The sequence below is a fragment of the Drosophila willistoni genome (genome assembly GCF_018902025.1).
Source record: "Drosophila willistoni isolate 14030-0811.24 chromosome XL unlocalized genomic scaffold, UCI_dwil_1.1 Seg141, whole genome shotgun sequence".
Taxonomy (NCBI): Eukaryota; Metazoa; Arthropoda; class Insecta; order Diptera; family Drosophilidae; genus Drosophila; species Drosophila willistoni.
The window spans coordinates 3,536,727-3,550,219 of NW_025814052.1; the positions used below are offsets into that span (position 1 = coordinate 3,536,727).

Genomic DNA, 13,493 nt, shown 5'->3' on the forward strand with positions numbered 1-13,493 from the left:
CAGCAAATAGAAAAAAAATAAATTATCTCCGAATCCGGAGAGACGACTAGGGGTAAAGGGTAGAATGGAGCGCGGGGGTAGAAGAAAGTACAAAGCTGAAATGGGGAGCTCTCGCTCTCTCGATAGGAGTAATAAGTGAGGATCACTCAATTCAGGTGCAATTCACGTTACCATTACGTTATTTTTTTTTTCATTTTGGAATTACTTTAGTAAATGTAAGTACATACTTAATTAATGCAATTACACCAAGCACAATTACTAAGAATGTTTGTATCGATCTTAGGAATTTTTGATTGAAAGAAATGTAATAAAGTATTGTAATTATTCTTTTTCGGGCATTTAGAGAATAACTTTTAGTAATAATAATTACTTAAGTACAGAACTACTTAAGTAGTAGTATCAGTAGTAACGAATTTTGTTATCGAACTTTGAATTTTATAATTACAAGCAACAAATATATTACGAAAATTTTTTTTCACTTTTTGTTTGTTTGTTGTTTGTTTTTTTTTTTCTTGCTTTTCTTGAGAAGAATGTGAAAATTCTATTCTATTGATAATATGTGATCCTCTGATGGCTACGAAATGTGATCAACTATATTTCGATATTTGATATGTCGTGGCCATCGACGATGGATAAATCTGATGTTGATCTTATTGAATTTATTATCATCAACGCATCCATACATGATTACTAAAGCAATTACTAAAGTAATGGTAATTGTGATAAATAAAAGCTCTAATTAGGTTTAAGATAAAGGAGAATTTAGAGGCTATAATGTAAATACATATATATAAATATATATATACATATATGAAGAAATGGATCTTTTGACTTTGATTTGCTTTTAACCATTTAGACTTTTATGGTTTTTGAATTCAAAGAAATTGCATTGAATTTAAATAATATTACTGAAATTTTTACTTATCAAACCTTTCTGCTCCCCTTCTTTCTTGTTATTATAATTATTATTGTTTTTTTTTTTTTTTGTTTTTTACTTTTTGCTTCATTCCGTCTCTTTCTAGGCTATAGTCTACTTCATGTATTTGTGTATCTGTATCTGTCTCTGGGATCTACTATTATTTTATATTATTATTACTATTATCGTATAATATTATTATCTTTAACGCTCATCACCGTTTTGATGATTGGACAATGATAGTGATGATGAACTAGATGAGCTGCTGCCCACTGACGATTCAGAAGATATGGAAATGATTGATATAGCAGACGATGAACTCACTAAAGTGCCACGTAAGGGCGGCAACCGGCTATGACTACTACTACTATGATGACTACTATGACTATTATGGCTATGGCTATTATGGTTATGACTATGATGATTGCCTGCGGAAGCCGTTGACGATGCTGAAGCTGCCGCAGCCGCCGCCGCTGCGGTTGTCGCCGTCGTCGTTGTGGTCGAAGTAGTGCCGCCATGGCCGGGATTGCCAATGCCGTTGTTGCTGCTACCGCTGCTGATGTTTCTATTATTAAGTGCTGGGGAAGATGAAGATGTGGATGCGGATGAACCTACCGAGTGCTTGGCATAGCCGCCGCCGCCATTGCCATGATGATGATTATGTCTCTGCTGTTGATTGTTGTGATTCTGATTTTGATGACTATGGTGATGATGATAGGAATTTGATTTGTTCAGCTGCTGTTGCATCGGCGGCGGCACATAGATCTGCTGGCGATAATAATTGCTGGAATTGTGATTACTATTTCGTTGGCTGCTATAGGTGCTGTTTCTTCCGCCTGGGCCGCCGCTGCTGCTGCTGCACGAGTTCGAGTGGCTTGTGGTTGTAGTGCTGCTGGTTGTGGTGTTGTGGTTGCTGCCGCCGGTGTTGGAGCTGTTGCTGCTGGTACTAGTTATGGCCTCGCTTTGTTGGTGGTGCTGGTATGGCTCCCCTCTCTCTGGCTGGTTGGTCACATTGCCGGCGCTGTTGATGTTGTTGTCTGTTGGCTGTTGTTGTGGTGAAGAAGATATACATGTATGTTGGCTTGTGGCCACCAATATCGGCTCCATGCTGGCCGCAGTTGCTCCTCCCATCATCATCATCATCATTTGTTGGCGCATTGATCGCCTCGTGGTTAGTTGTTGAGGAGGAATCGGTTTATGATAAGGATTTCGATTTGGGTTTGGATTCGGATTTGGATTAGCAATTGCGGCCAGCATGGCGGCGCAGCCGGCAACCTGATGCTGCTTCTGCTGCTGCATGAGGAGGCCGGCAACCATTCATCATGTATCTAGTCGTGTGGGTGTGTGCATTACCGACGAGCCCATTGAAGAGCTGTTCCCGCTGCTGCTGCCGCTTCCGTTGCCGCCATTGCCACTGCTTGTGGTGGGTACTAGAACGACTGCTGCCAGGCCATTGGGTGGCGACGCGGTGATGTCAATAACCTCTGGCTGCCCTGTCTGCTGTTGCTGCTGACTGCCAGGCATCGTTGTCGTCGTTGTGGTTTCCACAACGTCACAGTCTTTGCTATCCTCAGAATCATCACCGGACGACGTGCTGCCACGCCGATGACGCAACGCATTCAGATTGTTAACCAAATGTTGTTGCGCTGTCGGCGTCTGTGGCTGGCCGCCAGATGAGGCTGCTGTAGCGGCTGCCACAGCAGCTGCCGTCGTTGTGGAATAGGTTTGAGCTAAGGCATGGGTGGGCATTACAGCCGCCGGATGATAGATCTGTTGGACCACAGCTCCAGACGGCATAATCACATACTTGGCAGCACCATTCGTATATGTGGGCAGTGGTGAGATGCGATCCACAATGACCAGATGCTCAAAATTCTCGCGTATCCATTCGCGATAATCAATAACATCGTCTGTGATGTGGATAATGCGGCCTATAACAAAATCACAGACAAAGAAAAAAAAAGAGAGAGAGAGATAGAGAGAGGGAGAAAGAGAAATATAGAGATAGAGGGAGTAAGTAAATAGTCAATCATAATATTTCAAGTGTAATGTTTATTCTTTTCTTATTTGTCTTACCAAGAATTGAGTCGACACGCGCATCTGATCCCCATAGATTGAGCGGACTGACAGCTTGAGTAAGCACACGATAGGCACATTGAAAGGCCTGTTTCACCTGAAAAGCCCCATAACTACTCCGCCCGATGTCATTGCCTGGCGTCAATGGATCCTCAATGCAAAGCAATGATGGCCGATGACCATCAACCATATCACGCTGCAGCTCATCTTTGGGCATATAACGGCCACCGTTCTTAATGGAGATGCCAATTTTCATATAATTGAATCGTCTACCATATAGTTCGAAGAACTCCAACAAGAGTACACCCAGATTCGCCTTGTCGTGGTAAATGCCACGCGGATGCAATTGCAGGAAGCTGATGCACATGAGTATTAGCGAATATGATGAGATGCCGCCGGTGAACACCTCGTTGAGATCGCGTAACAGTAGAAACTGTTTGAGGACCAGCACTAATTTTCCAAGCACTGGATAATCGCGTTTAAATTTCTTAATCAGTTCAGCGGACTGAACGCCCGATTGCATATTGAAAGATATGTCGACTTTAACTTGAGTCTCGCGATCCGTTAACTTAATAATCGGCACCGATGCTTTGTCTAGGACACGAACGGTGCATGCTTCGGCAATGCCACGGCTAACAAGCTCAAATTCCAGTGTACGCAGGGGAAGTTTCTCCCAAAGGCCTGCCAAAGAAAATGAAAGTTATTAATTATTCAAAAATGTATTTCTTTTATATACACACACACACACACACACACTTACCTAATACAACGAGATCAATATCGGAGGTGGGCAGAAAGAGTCCCGTGCGAAATGAGCCAAAGATTTCAACAACAGCTTGGGGCCAAATCGAATGGACAACTCCCTCGATTCGTTTCACAACCTCATTGCGTATGGCATGTTCGCATGGTGTGGGTAGGACATATTGATAGAAATGCTCAATTTCTTCGTGTAAACCGATTGCACCCTCGCCATAGTGATAATCTGGTTTACGCCATGGCGTACCCTTATATTTGGCTATCATTTCCATATGATGATTGTTCATATTATAATATGCGATTGCTTTATGTTCGGGGATACGTTTCCTGCGCGATGGATTATAGTAAAGATTGTTGCTGTTGGTGTTGGTGGTGTTATTGCTAATGTTTGTTGTTGCTGCTGTTGTCGTTGCTGCTGCTGCTGCTGCCGTTGAAGTGGGTGTAGATGTAGGAGGAGTAGTTGTTGTAGAATTAGCAGTTGTTGCAGTTGAAGAGGATACTGTTGTTGCTCCACCTCCAATGCCAACCCCACCGCCAATGCCACTTGATCCAGATCCAGATCCACTACCTATACTACTAGTACTACTGGCACTACTCGAACTAGAGCTACTACTTGAGCTGCTGTTGCTAGCTGGTGAATTATTGTCACGGTTGATCGTGGAATCAATGTTGTTGGTGCTACTGCTGCTGCTGCTGCTGCCGCTGCCGCTACTGTTGTTTGTCGATGATGTTCTCGATCCGTTGTTAAAATGTTGTAATAGCTCTATGGATAGTGAATCGGCGGCGGCTCTTATATTGCTTGTGTTGTTATTGTTGTTGACTCGATGATTTTTATTCAGATTTTTCAAATCGTTTGCTGGTCGTGAGATAATGTTATAATTAATGCTGTTGTTGTTGTTGGTGGTGGTTGTGGTGATGTTGTTGGCTGTGGTTGTTGTGTTACTACCGTTTATCGTTGTTATTTGATGTTGTTGTTGTTGCTGCTGATCAAGTAGTGCACCCATATCCTGGGCATTTGTTTCCCAAATCTTTAACCATGTATGCAACGATGGTCCCTCCTGTTCCTTCTGAAACCAGCCAACAGATGGATCCATTCAATGCAATTGAAATAACTCTCGTGTTGGCTGGGTTTTAGGGGGGATGGGTGGAAACACAACGGATCGACGGAACGGTACGGTTACAGAACGAAACGGAACAGAACAGAAAAAATTAACGAAAACGAACTACTACTGTGTGATGAAAACTTATAAACAAACTAACGAACGACGAACTGACGAACTGTAAACGAACGAACGAACGAACGAACGAACGAGCGAACGGACGGAAGAAAACGGACAATTTGATCGATCGTTAGAGGTTAATGTTCTAATTGTTGGTCCGTCTAACCGACTTTTTGATTCCCGTGTATTATTGTATTCCTTGTAAAGTGTTTTTTTTTTTTTCTTTAGATGTGCTCAATTTTAGTTGTGGAAAGAAGAAATATAAGTATATCTCTCTTTCTCTCTCTCGCTCTCTTTAAGTGAGGCTCGGTCGAAAACCACCTACGATTTTTGTTGTTGTGGCATCTACCAAGTGTCAATGGCTAATGCTTAGACATTTCCTCCTGTAATTGGAACAGAACAAACAACAATCATCATTTAAATGTCTCAAATATTAATAAATTAATGGAAAAAAAAATCGTAGAAATCCTCCTTCCTTCCCTTTTTGGATAGATAACACAAATAATAAACATACATGTATATACATATACATATCTATATAGATATTTCTGATCTGCATCAACAGTTGAATTGGGGCTGGAACAAAGATTGGCCGTCACATCTTTGAATCCGAATCATGGTGGTAGTTAATATATGTACATATGTACCTTTTTAACTTTTTTCTTCTTCTTTGCTTGCTTTAAATCGTAATCTTTTGTACCCATTTTCACAAAAATCTGTCAGAAATTTGCAATTGCATGTATCTTAAATGGAATAACGTTAAATGGCAAAAGTATTGCAAATTTATGCGCTCGTTTTCTACAAATAGAAATTGCAGGTGGCCCCTCTTCATCCTCTTTCGCCGCCTCTTCTTTTTTCATTGCCGCCAACACCAACACTATCATCGCATCGGTCTCTGGCTTTTTCTCTTCTCCCTTTTTATATTTGCCAACCGACACCCGTTTCCTTCCCCCGCTACCAATAATGGGAAGAAGCCGCCTTCGACTGAATCTGCCTAAATTCAGCTGAAGCGTTTAAAGGCGCCAGGCGAAAATTGTTTTATAGAGCGAATAAAACAACAACGACAGCAACAACAACAACAACGAATAAATGGAGTTTTGTTTTTTTTTCCCAATTTTGTATTCGTCGTTATTTGTTGCTAAAAATGCTTGAAATGTTTTCAAGAGATAACAAAATCTGAAAGCAGCCGTAGCAACTGCTACCGCTCACGAGACTCGGGCAGAATGTGCGTGTGTGTGTGTGTGCGAAAGCGAGAGAGTGAGAGAGAGACAGTGAGAAGTGAAAGAGCAAAGCTTATGGGGGAGAGTAAATCCCATGTGTGCTGATTATATGGGAGTGTGTGTGTGTGCATGCGTGTAAGTGTATGTGCAAGGGCGTACAGGTGGCTGTGGCGTGGGTGTCAAATGACGGGTTATGAGAGGGGGTGGAGGGTGGTGGTAACGTCTAGGGGTTTGGTGAGTAAATGTATGTGGCGCACATGTACGAATAAAGCGGCAATTGATTATGCAAAAACACAAAATAAAAAACACACTCACGGACAAAACGCCGCTAATTACTAATAAATGGGATTTAACAATTAACAGCAACACAACAACGGTAATTTGAAGAGAAATACCACTTAAATTTGTTTTACTTTCGATCAAATAAACTCGACTTGCACATTTAATACAAAATACACACACGAACTAACACATACATATATAAATATCTATATATGTGTATGTGTAGTTTTTTTTTTCCTTTTATGTCAAATTAACACTTTCTGCGTTTTTAACGATACTATCTGGTGTTGAAGAGAAATGGCAAGTAAGAGAAAGGGGTAAGAGACCAAATGCAGTTTCTCCCGGCAAATTTTTTTTTTTTTTTTTTTTTAGCAGCTGTGTAATTCTTTTTTGATATTTATAACAAAATGTTGTTAGTATCGATAATTATCGAAAAGTATGTTCATATTTTGCAGCACTGAGTCTTTGTAAACATTAAATTTATGCAACAAAGTGTACCAGAAAAAAATCAATTAAATAAACTTTTTAAATTTTAAACTAACACACACGCACACATACACATATATATACATATACTTGCATACGCTGAGAAAGAGAGCGAGACTAACACTCACGTGCATTGCCACCACCCCCGCCCAACATACCAACAAAAAAAGGCAGCTACAACTTAACCAATACACATACAACAAAAGGCCCCCGTTTCTGCCTACTTCCCTCTCACGACTCTCATGTTTCTCGCGTAATTCCGTTGGTATTTTTCACACACATTTTTTTTTCGTTTTTACCTTGACAAGTTTGATTCTCAAAAAAACAAAATGGAGACACAGAATCACACACAAAAATGAAAATTTTGCAAAATTGTTGTAAAACGCACACACACACACACACACACACACAATCAGGCACAGAGGGCGACACTCAAATTGGTATATTAAACGTCAAGACGACGACTTGGATTTCGTTTCGTTTGTTCTGGATCTTTTTCTCTCTTTTTTTCATGCGTTTTGTATTACCTCGGTTTAATTGCAGTTGCCAAATGCAATCCATATGCTCTGCGGCATCACTTTTAACCACAATAATCTTTAGTTTATCCAAATTTAGTAGCTTTTCTAGCGATTTCCTTTACGCTGAAATACAAACGCGAAATTACAATTTTTTTATCTTTATCTACGAACACGCGACGGTAGTGTTGCCAGGAGCTAAGAAATAATCGAAAAATCATCTATGCGATTCGATAGATTTGTCTATCGCCCCCTATTATGTAAAGTCGATAGAACAGAACCCCATATTGTGACACTAGGTATCGGCTATCGATAGTTTACCGACTCAGGCCTTAGCAATTTCGACTCAGCCCTTAGCACTTTCCACTCAGGCTTTCAACTTGGACCTTAGCACTTTTGACTCAATAATTGCTCGGTGTTTTTTTATTAGTATACTTTTAGGCATAGAGATTAGGGATAGATGTTAAGTAAATAGAACTTGTACTTGATCAGCACAACGAGAGGAGTTCATATAACCATGTCCGTCTGTTCGTCCGTCTGGATTAACGAAAACTTTTGCATGTAGGCTTGTACATATATCTCGGATTCAGCTGGATCGGACCAGTATATCATATAGCTCCCATATAAACGGCAAAGTCACGAACAGTGACTTCTTTCTTAGTTTCGTATACCTTTTAAGGACTTTATCAAAATCGGATAAAGGACACTTGGTATAATTCAACTTTGTCTCAATCCTCATTTGCATCGTGTTCGTTACTAGTATTCACTTTCAATTTTGCATACACACAAAAAAATTCTTTATTTATATTGTTTAATTTGATTTTCTTTTTCCATCGTTATTTTGTTTTATAATTATCTTTTATTTCGAAATACATAGTTTTTTTTTCTTCTGCTGCAAGTTTTAAACTATTCTTTAGATTTACTTTTTATGTTTTTTTTTTTTTATTTTGGGTTGAAACCAAATAACTTCGTTGGGGGGGAAATGTTAATGTGGTAAATGCAAAATAGGAGAAAAACAAAAAAACTGTCTGAAAGTTCTTGGTCTTTTTCTTTTTGTATATTAACAAATGAAACTAAAATTGTACATTCTGTCTAATTACTTTTGTACTTTATGGAAATGAGATTTATTCATTGGTTTGTTGTTTCTTGTTTTTTGTTTTATTAATTAATGTCTTTTTCTGTTTCTTTTTTTTTTTTTTTGCTGTTAGCTTTGCGTTTACATGTTTTGTTCCACGTTTGAGTTTCATTTTTGTTAAAGTGTTTGTTTAAGTTTTACTTTTAGTTGAAATACATAAAATACACATTCGTTTTGTTTTTTATATAGCATAATTATTATTCTTTTGTTTGGTTTTTGTTTTTCCATTTTTTTGGTTTTTTTTTATTGTTGACATTCGTGTGTATTAATGCATTTTTGTATACAGAATTTTTCTTGTTTTAAACATTTATAAATATTCTTTTTTTTTCCATTTGTCGTTTTTTTTTTCAACATTTAATTAGAGTCCATTTTTTTTTGTTAATGTTTTTTTTTTTTTTTGTTGGGCTTTATTTCCATTTTTGCGCTATTTGTTATTCAACAGTTACATATACAGTTTTTATTTGGTTTTCTCTAAATATTTTGTTTTTCTTCTTTTTGTTTTTTTGGTTTAAGTAACATTTTTGTAGTTTTCATTTGTTTTTTCTTTCCTCGTGTACAACATTTAAAGCTTGCCTATTATTTTTTTTATTCGGTTTGTGTGTGTTTTGTTTTTTTAGTTGGTTTGGAAGTATTTGACATTTTCTAGTTTATATAGTTGTTTCTTTGTTTTTGTTTTTATACTTTAGTGTTTTCAATCAGCAGCCGATTGAATAATTCTCTATAATTAAAATCTTTCATTCGACACTTTTTTTTGGGGGGACGCTTATTGACGCAACATTTAACACCTAAGTATGTACATATGTATGTATGTATGTATGTATGTATGTATGTATGTGTGTATGTATGTATGTATGTATGTATGTAAGTGTGGTATAATATGTACTATATGCTAGAATTTGTGAGAATTCATTCTCTTCAAATATAAATGGCAATAGATCGGTTTCTATAGTTCTGCAAAATTTCCCTCGATTTTATCGTTTATCGAGTTTAGATCTTTAATTACTTTAGAGTGGATTTATAATTGATACTGTCAGTAATTGGTTAGATATAATGTATGTATCTATGACTTTGGAATCTAATAATAATATGCAGAGCTATAAAAATCTTTGACACAGCCAAAGTAAATCTTGCCTCTTGTTTCTAATAGTTATAAACTTTTTATTTTTTTTTCTCATTTATAGTAAAATTTTTGTTTAATGTTTCTTTAATGTTAATGGTAAAAAATCTAAAAAAAATGTTTTTTCCCCCATTTGTTTTTTTGTTTTTTTTTTAATACATTGTTCCGTTTCTTCTCAAAAAAAAAAAAAAAAAAAAAAAACAACAATAATTAATTATAATGTATCAATTTTTCTACAAACATGTATGACAAAAATTGTTGTAAATATTAACTTAAGCGGCAAATACCCTACATTTAATGTTTATGTGTGTCCACTAGCTAAATTGCAGGGTATTTTTTACCTTCTTGTTTTGTTTTTCTTTTTTTTTTTTTGGATTTATAGTCGCTTCAGTGTCGACTATCACAAACGATTTTGGAATGGAATTGAAGCATTGAACTACTCTCAAATAGTTAATTAATTAACTTATTTTAAATTAACGCTGGCCTTCAACTTGTTCGATTAAAAGTATTTTATTATATCAATTTGTTAAATTTGGACAAAAAAAAAACAAAAAAAATTACTTAATATTTACAGCAAAGAACAAAAAAAAAAAAAAACACAACAAACGTTCAGTCAATATACACACAATTCAGACATATACATACACACTTATGTTGTTTTTATTTTTAATTACATTTAAATATATATATATATATGTATATAATTGTATTTAAAACAATAACACATACACACGCACGCACGCATACATATGCAGATACGCATGCCGCATATGATGAATAAACTAATTCAACATATACATACATACATAAAATAGTTGAAATTTATTATATTTAATCATTTTTATTATTATGTTTTTTGGTTTTTTTGGTTTTTATTTTTGGTTGTTTTTCCCCTACGGAATCACCGACGACGAATTTGCGCACGGCAACGACAATTTGCTCAATTCTCAAGTTTTATTTTGTTTTAATTATGTTAAATACAATATGTTAATTAATCAGTCGCATAAATGAATCACCTGGCTGGCTTATAGCTCTCTTTCTCCAATAAAAAATTGTTCAAATAATATATATTTTTATATTTTTTGCAATTATTTTGAAAATTTCTTGAAGATACTTTCAACGCGTTGAAGTAGTGATCGAAGAAAAAAGAGTAAATTGGAGCGTAAAATACATAAATACTGAGTTACTCGCTCAATCGCACTAGCTTACTCTCAATCGCTCACTATTCACTCGCTGGTTGGCACTCGCTCGTTTTACAATTGCATTTTACTCGCTTGTTAGTGCTGTAGTATCTTCATTTTCTTGGCCAACGCCGTTTGCGATGGCTGCAATTTCCGTTTGCTACTGTAATTGCATAATTTTCCCGAGAATTTTTTGCTTAGTGTCGTTGTCGTTGAGGTCATTAGATCGAGCACTTGTAGGCTATGATCTAATTCATCTAGCGCTGATCCGAGCGTTGTTGTTGTCGTTGTTGTGGCTGTTAGATTACTGCTCGGATCTGGATCCGGATTGATTTCAATATCGTTAAGCTGATTGGCCAACGGATCCTCGTCGTAAGGATCGTAGGGGGGTCTTAATTATTGTTTAAACACAAATAATCCCGTCGGATCCCACTCGTTATCATCGACAGGGCCGAAGCATTCATCGAAATACCATTCCATTGTCTTGTAGACATGACTTAGCGATCGGCCAATTGTATGATCCTCATCAGGATAGACCTGATGACGGAACTTAACTTGCTGATCGACCAGTGCTCTAACCAACATTAAAGTATGCTCCTGATGAACCAATGTATCGGCGGTGCCGTGCATTAGCATTAGATTACGTCCCTTGATATTGCCAGCTTTCATTGTTAGATCGGCCTCTTGCAATGCACGCAAATAGTCGCCCTTAAGCGGTATATAGCGTTCGGTGAAAAATGAATCTAAAGAAATTATAGAAAATAAGTTGAAAAGACATATGTAGTTAAGAATGGGGCAAAGTGATACTCACAATGATAGCCAAAGCTAACTATGGGATTTATGGCCACAGCGCATTGGAGAACCTGTTGAGAGTCATCGATTAGCATCATGGCAGATGCATAGCCACCGTAGCCCCAGCCAAAGGCGCAAATGCGCAATGGATCGATAAATTTGAGATTATCGCGCAAATATCTACACCAAAAAGGAAAGGAAAGGACACCTTGAATATAATGCATATAGAAATATAGGAAAATTACAATACGTACGTAAGAACACCCAGTTGATCTTCCACCTCAACGGTGCCCAATTTGCCATGGACCTGAGTACGTAACAGTTCACCCTGATAGCCACTGCCACGACCATCGATTTGGGCCACAATGAAACTACGTTGACTGGCCAAATACCAATTCCAGTCGACATGGAAACGCTCTGTGACCAATTGTGAGCCCGGTGAGGCATCGCTAAATATTGAATTGAATATATGTATGAACTAATGACCCTTGTGTGGACAGGTGGTTGTCGGTACTTACACATGCAGGACCAAAGGAAATGCCACCTCTTCTTCCTCACGCATGCCGGGTGGCATAAAGAGCCGCACCTGTGCATGGAATCCATGACGTATTTCCACACTAAATGTTCGCATTTGGGGCACGGCCAACTGGGCAAGACGATGGCGTAACACATCGCCGGCATTGAGAACGAATACCTTTTCGTTGGTAGCCGTCTCAACCAGATAGACACTGGGCGCTTCGGGACCAAGACATTCTTGTACATAGTAGCCAAAGTCACGACTAAATTGCACACGATTGTATAGACAATTTTTGGGTATATCATAGATACAATCATCTGGCTCGAGGCGTGCAACTATATCATCCCATCGATCATCGTTGCCCACAAACGATCCAGATGATGATCCCGATGATTGGGAGGAGGAGGATGCGGATGAGGATGGACCCGTACTACGCGCTCTATGCAAACGATAGGTCGCCTCCGTATTGTCGCATGTCAGACATGTGGGTTGAGTCGATGTTATATATGTGCGATTCGATTCGGTAACGTTTAGTTTAAGGCTGATCTTGTAGAGATGCCGTTCGCCCGGACGTTTCTCAGGAGCAGCCATAAAGTAAACAATTTCATTGGCCTCATCCCAGCCAAGTATTTCGGTGACCTCAAATCGGCCCATGGTAAGTGGCACTGGTCGCCGATCCAGTGATGAAATGAACACCACATGCCGATAATGGCCATGTTCGCCATCTCGCACCGGCAAACGTTTCAGCAGATAGCCACCTTGGGATATTTCGTAAGTGGTCTGTCCATTTGTCACATTGGCCAGACTCTCATTGCTCGTAAATGATTTGCCTTGGGTCTCCTGCAATTGTAATTGCCATTGCATTTGCATCTGCAGTTGCCGTTGTCCCAGAACTCGCATTTGGGCAGCAATTCGGGCGGAAAATATTGGTTTCTCCGCCGGCAGGACCCAGCCATCATTGATGGTCACCTCTGTGTGGACCACCTGGCAATTGAATTGCGGTGCACGGCAAATCACTGTCGTTGCTTTTGTCTGATCGCGATTTGTCACTGTGACCGATAGATCGATGGGCGAGGCCCAGGTGAGACCGCCCACATAGCTTCCGTTGGCCAGTTCGGCGGGCAATTTGATTTGAATGGGAAATATGTACTTGATCACCGATAAATTGACCACATTCACCGTCACATTCGGATTGCGGGACCCGGCCTTGGGATATCGTTGAGTCAATACCGCTGGATACTTGATGTCATCGCCCATCCAAGTGTATCTGAAGTGAAACG

At 38.6% G+C, this 13,493-nt stretch overlaps 2 protein-coding genes across 7 annotated transcripts in view; both read right to left on the reverse strand.

Moving 5' to 3' along the window:
* Positions 1–837: 837 nt before the first annotated feature.
* LOC6649193 (non-canonical poly(A) RNA polymerase protein Trf4-1) lies at positions 838–7,667 on the reverse strand. 4 transcript variants are annotated; one of them, XM_047011440.1, is made up of 6 exons: positions 7,484–7,667; positions 5,294–5,351; positions 3,753–4,872; positions 2,993–3,673; positions 2,270–2,847; positions 838–1,960 (listed from the first exon to the last, which is right to left on the reverse strand). In XM_047011440.1, exons 3-6 carry the CDS (start codon positions 4,840–4,842, stop codon positions 1,121–1,123), a joined length of 3,189 nt encoding a protein of 1,062 aa, XP_046867396.1. In that variant the 5' UTR covers positions 4,843–4,872; positions 5,294–5,351; positions 7,484–7,667; the 3' UTR covers positions 838–1,120. The 4 variants fall into 4 exon arrangements, with proteins under 4 accessions (XP_046867396.1, XP_023034811.1, XP_023034814.1 ...); XM_023179046.2 differs by having other exon boundaries at positions 1,402–1,469; positions 1,532–1,960; positions 3,753–5,351; XM_023179045.2 differs by having other exon boundaries at positions 1,410–1,472; positions 1,532–1,960; positions 3,753–5,351.
* A 2,898-nt stretch (positions 7,668–10,565) lies between these two features.
* Positions 10,566–13,493, reverse strand: part of LOC6649194 (inactive dipeptidyl peptidase 10) — a 91,832-nt gene continuing 88,904 nt past the window's right edge. For all 3 annotated transcript variants that reach the window (XM_023179364.2, XM_023179363.2, XM_002071215.4), the window contains exons 6-9: positions 12,215–13,480; positions 11,951–12,145; positions 11,716–11,876; positions 10,566–11,647 (exon numbers count right to left, since the gene is read on the reverse strand). In XM_023179364.2, the coding sequence (XP_023035132.1) occupies positions 11,301–11,647; positions 11,716–11,876; positions 11,951–12,145; positions 12,215–13,480 (1,969 nt within the window). In that variant the 3' untranslated portion in view covers positions 10,566–11,300. The remainder of the gene's footprint in view (positions 11,648–11,715; positions 11,877–11,950; positions 12,146–12,214; positions 13,481–13,493) is intronic.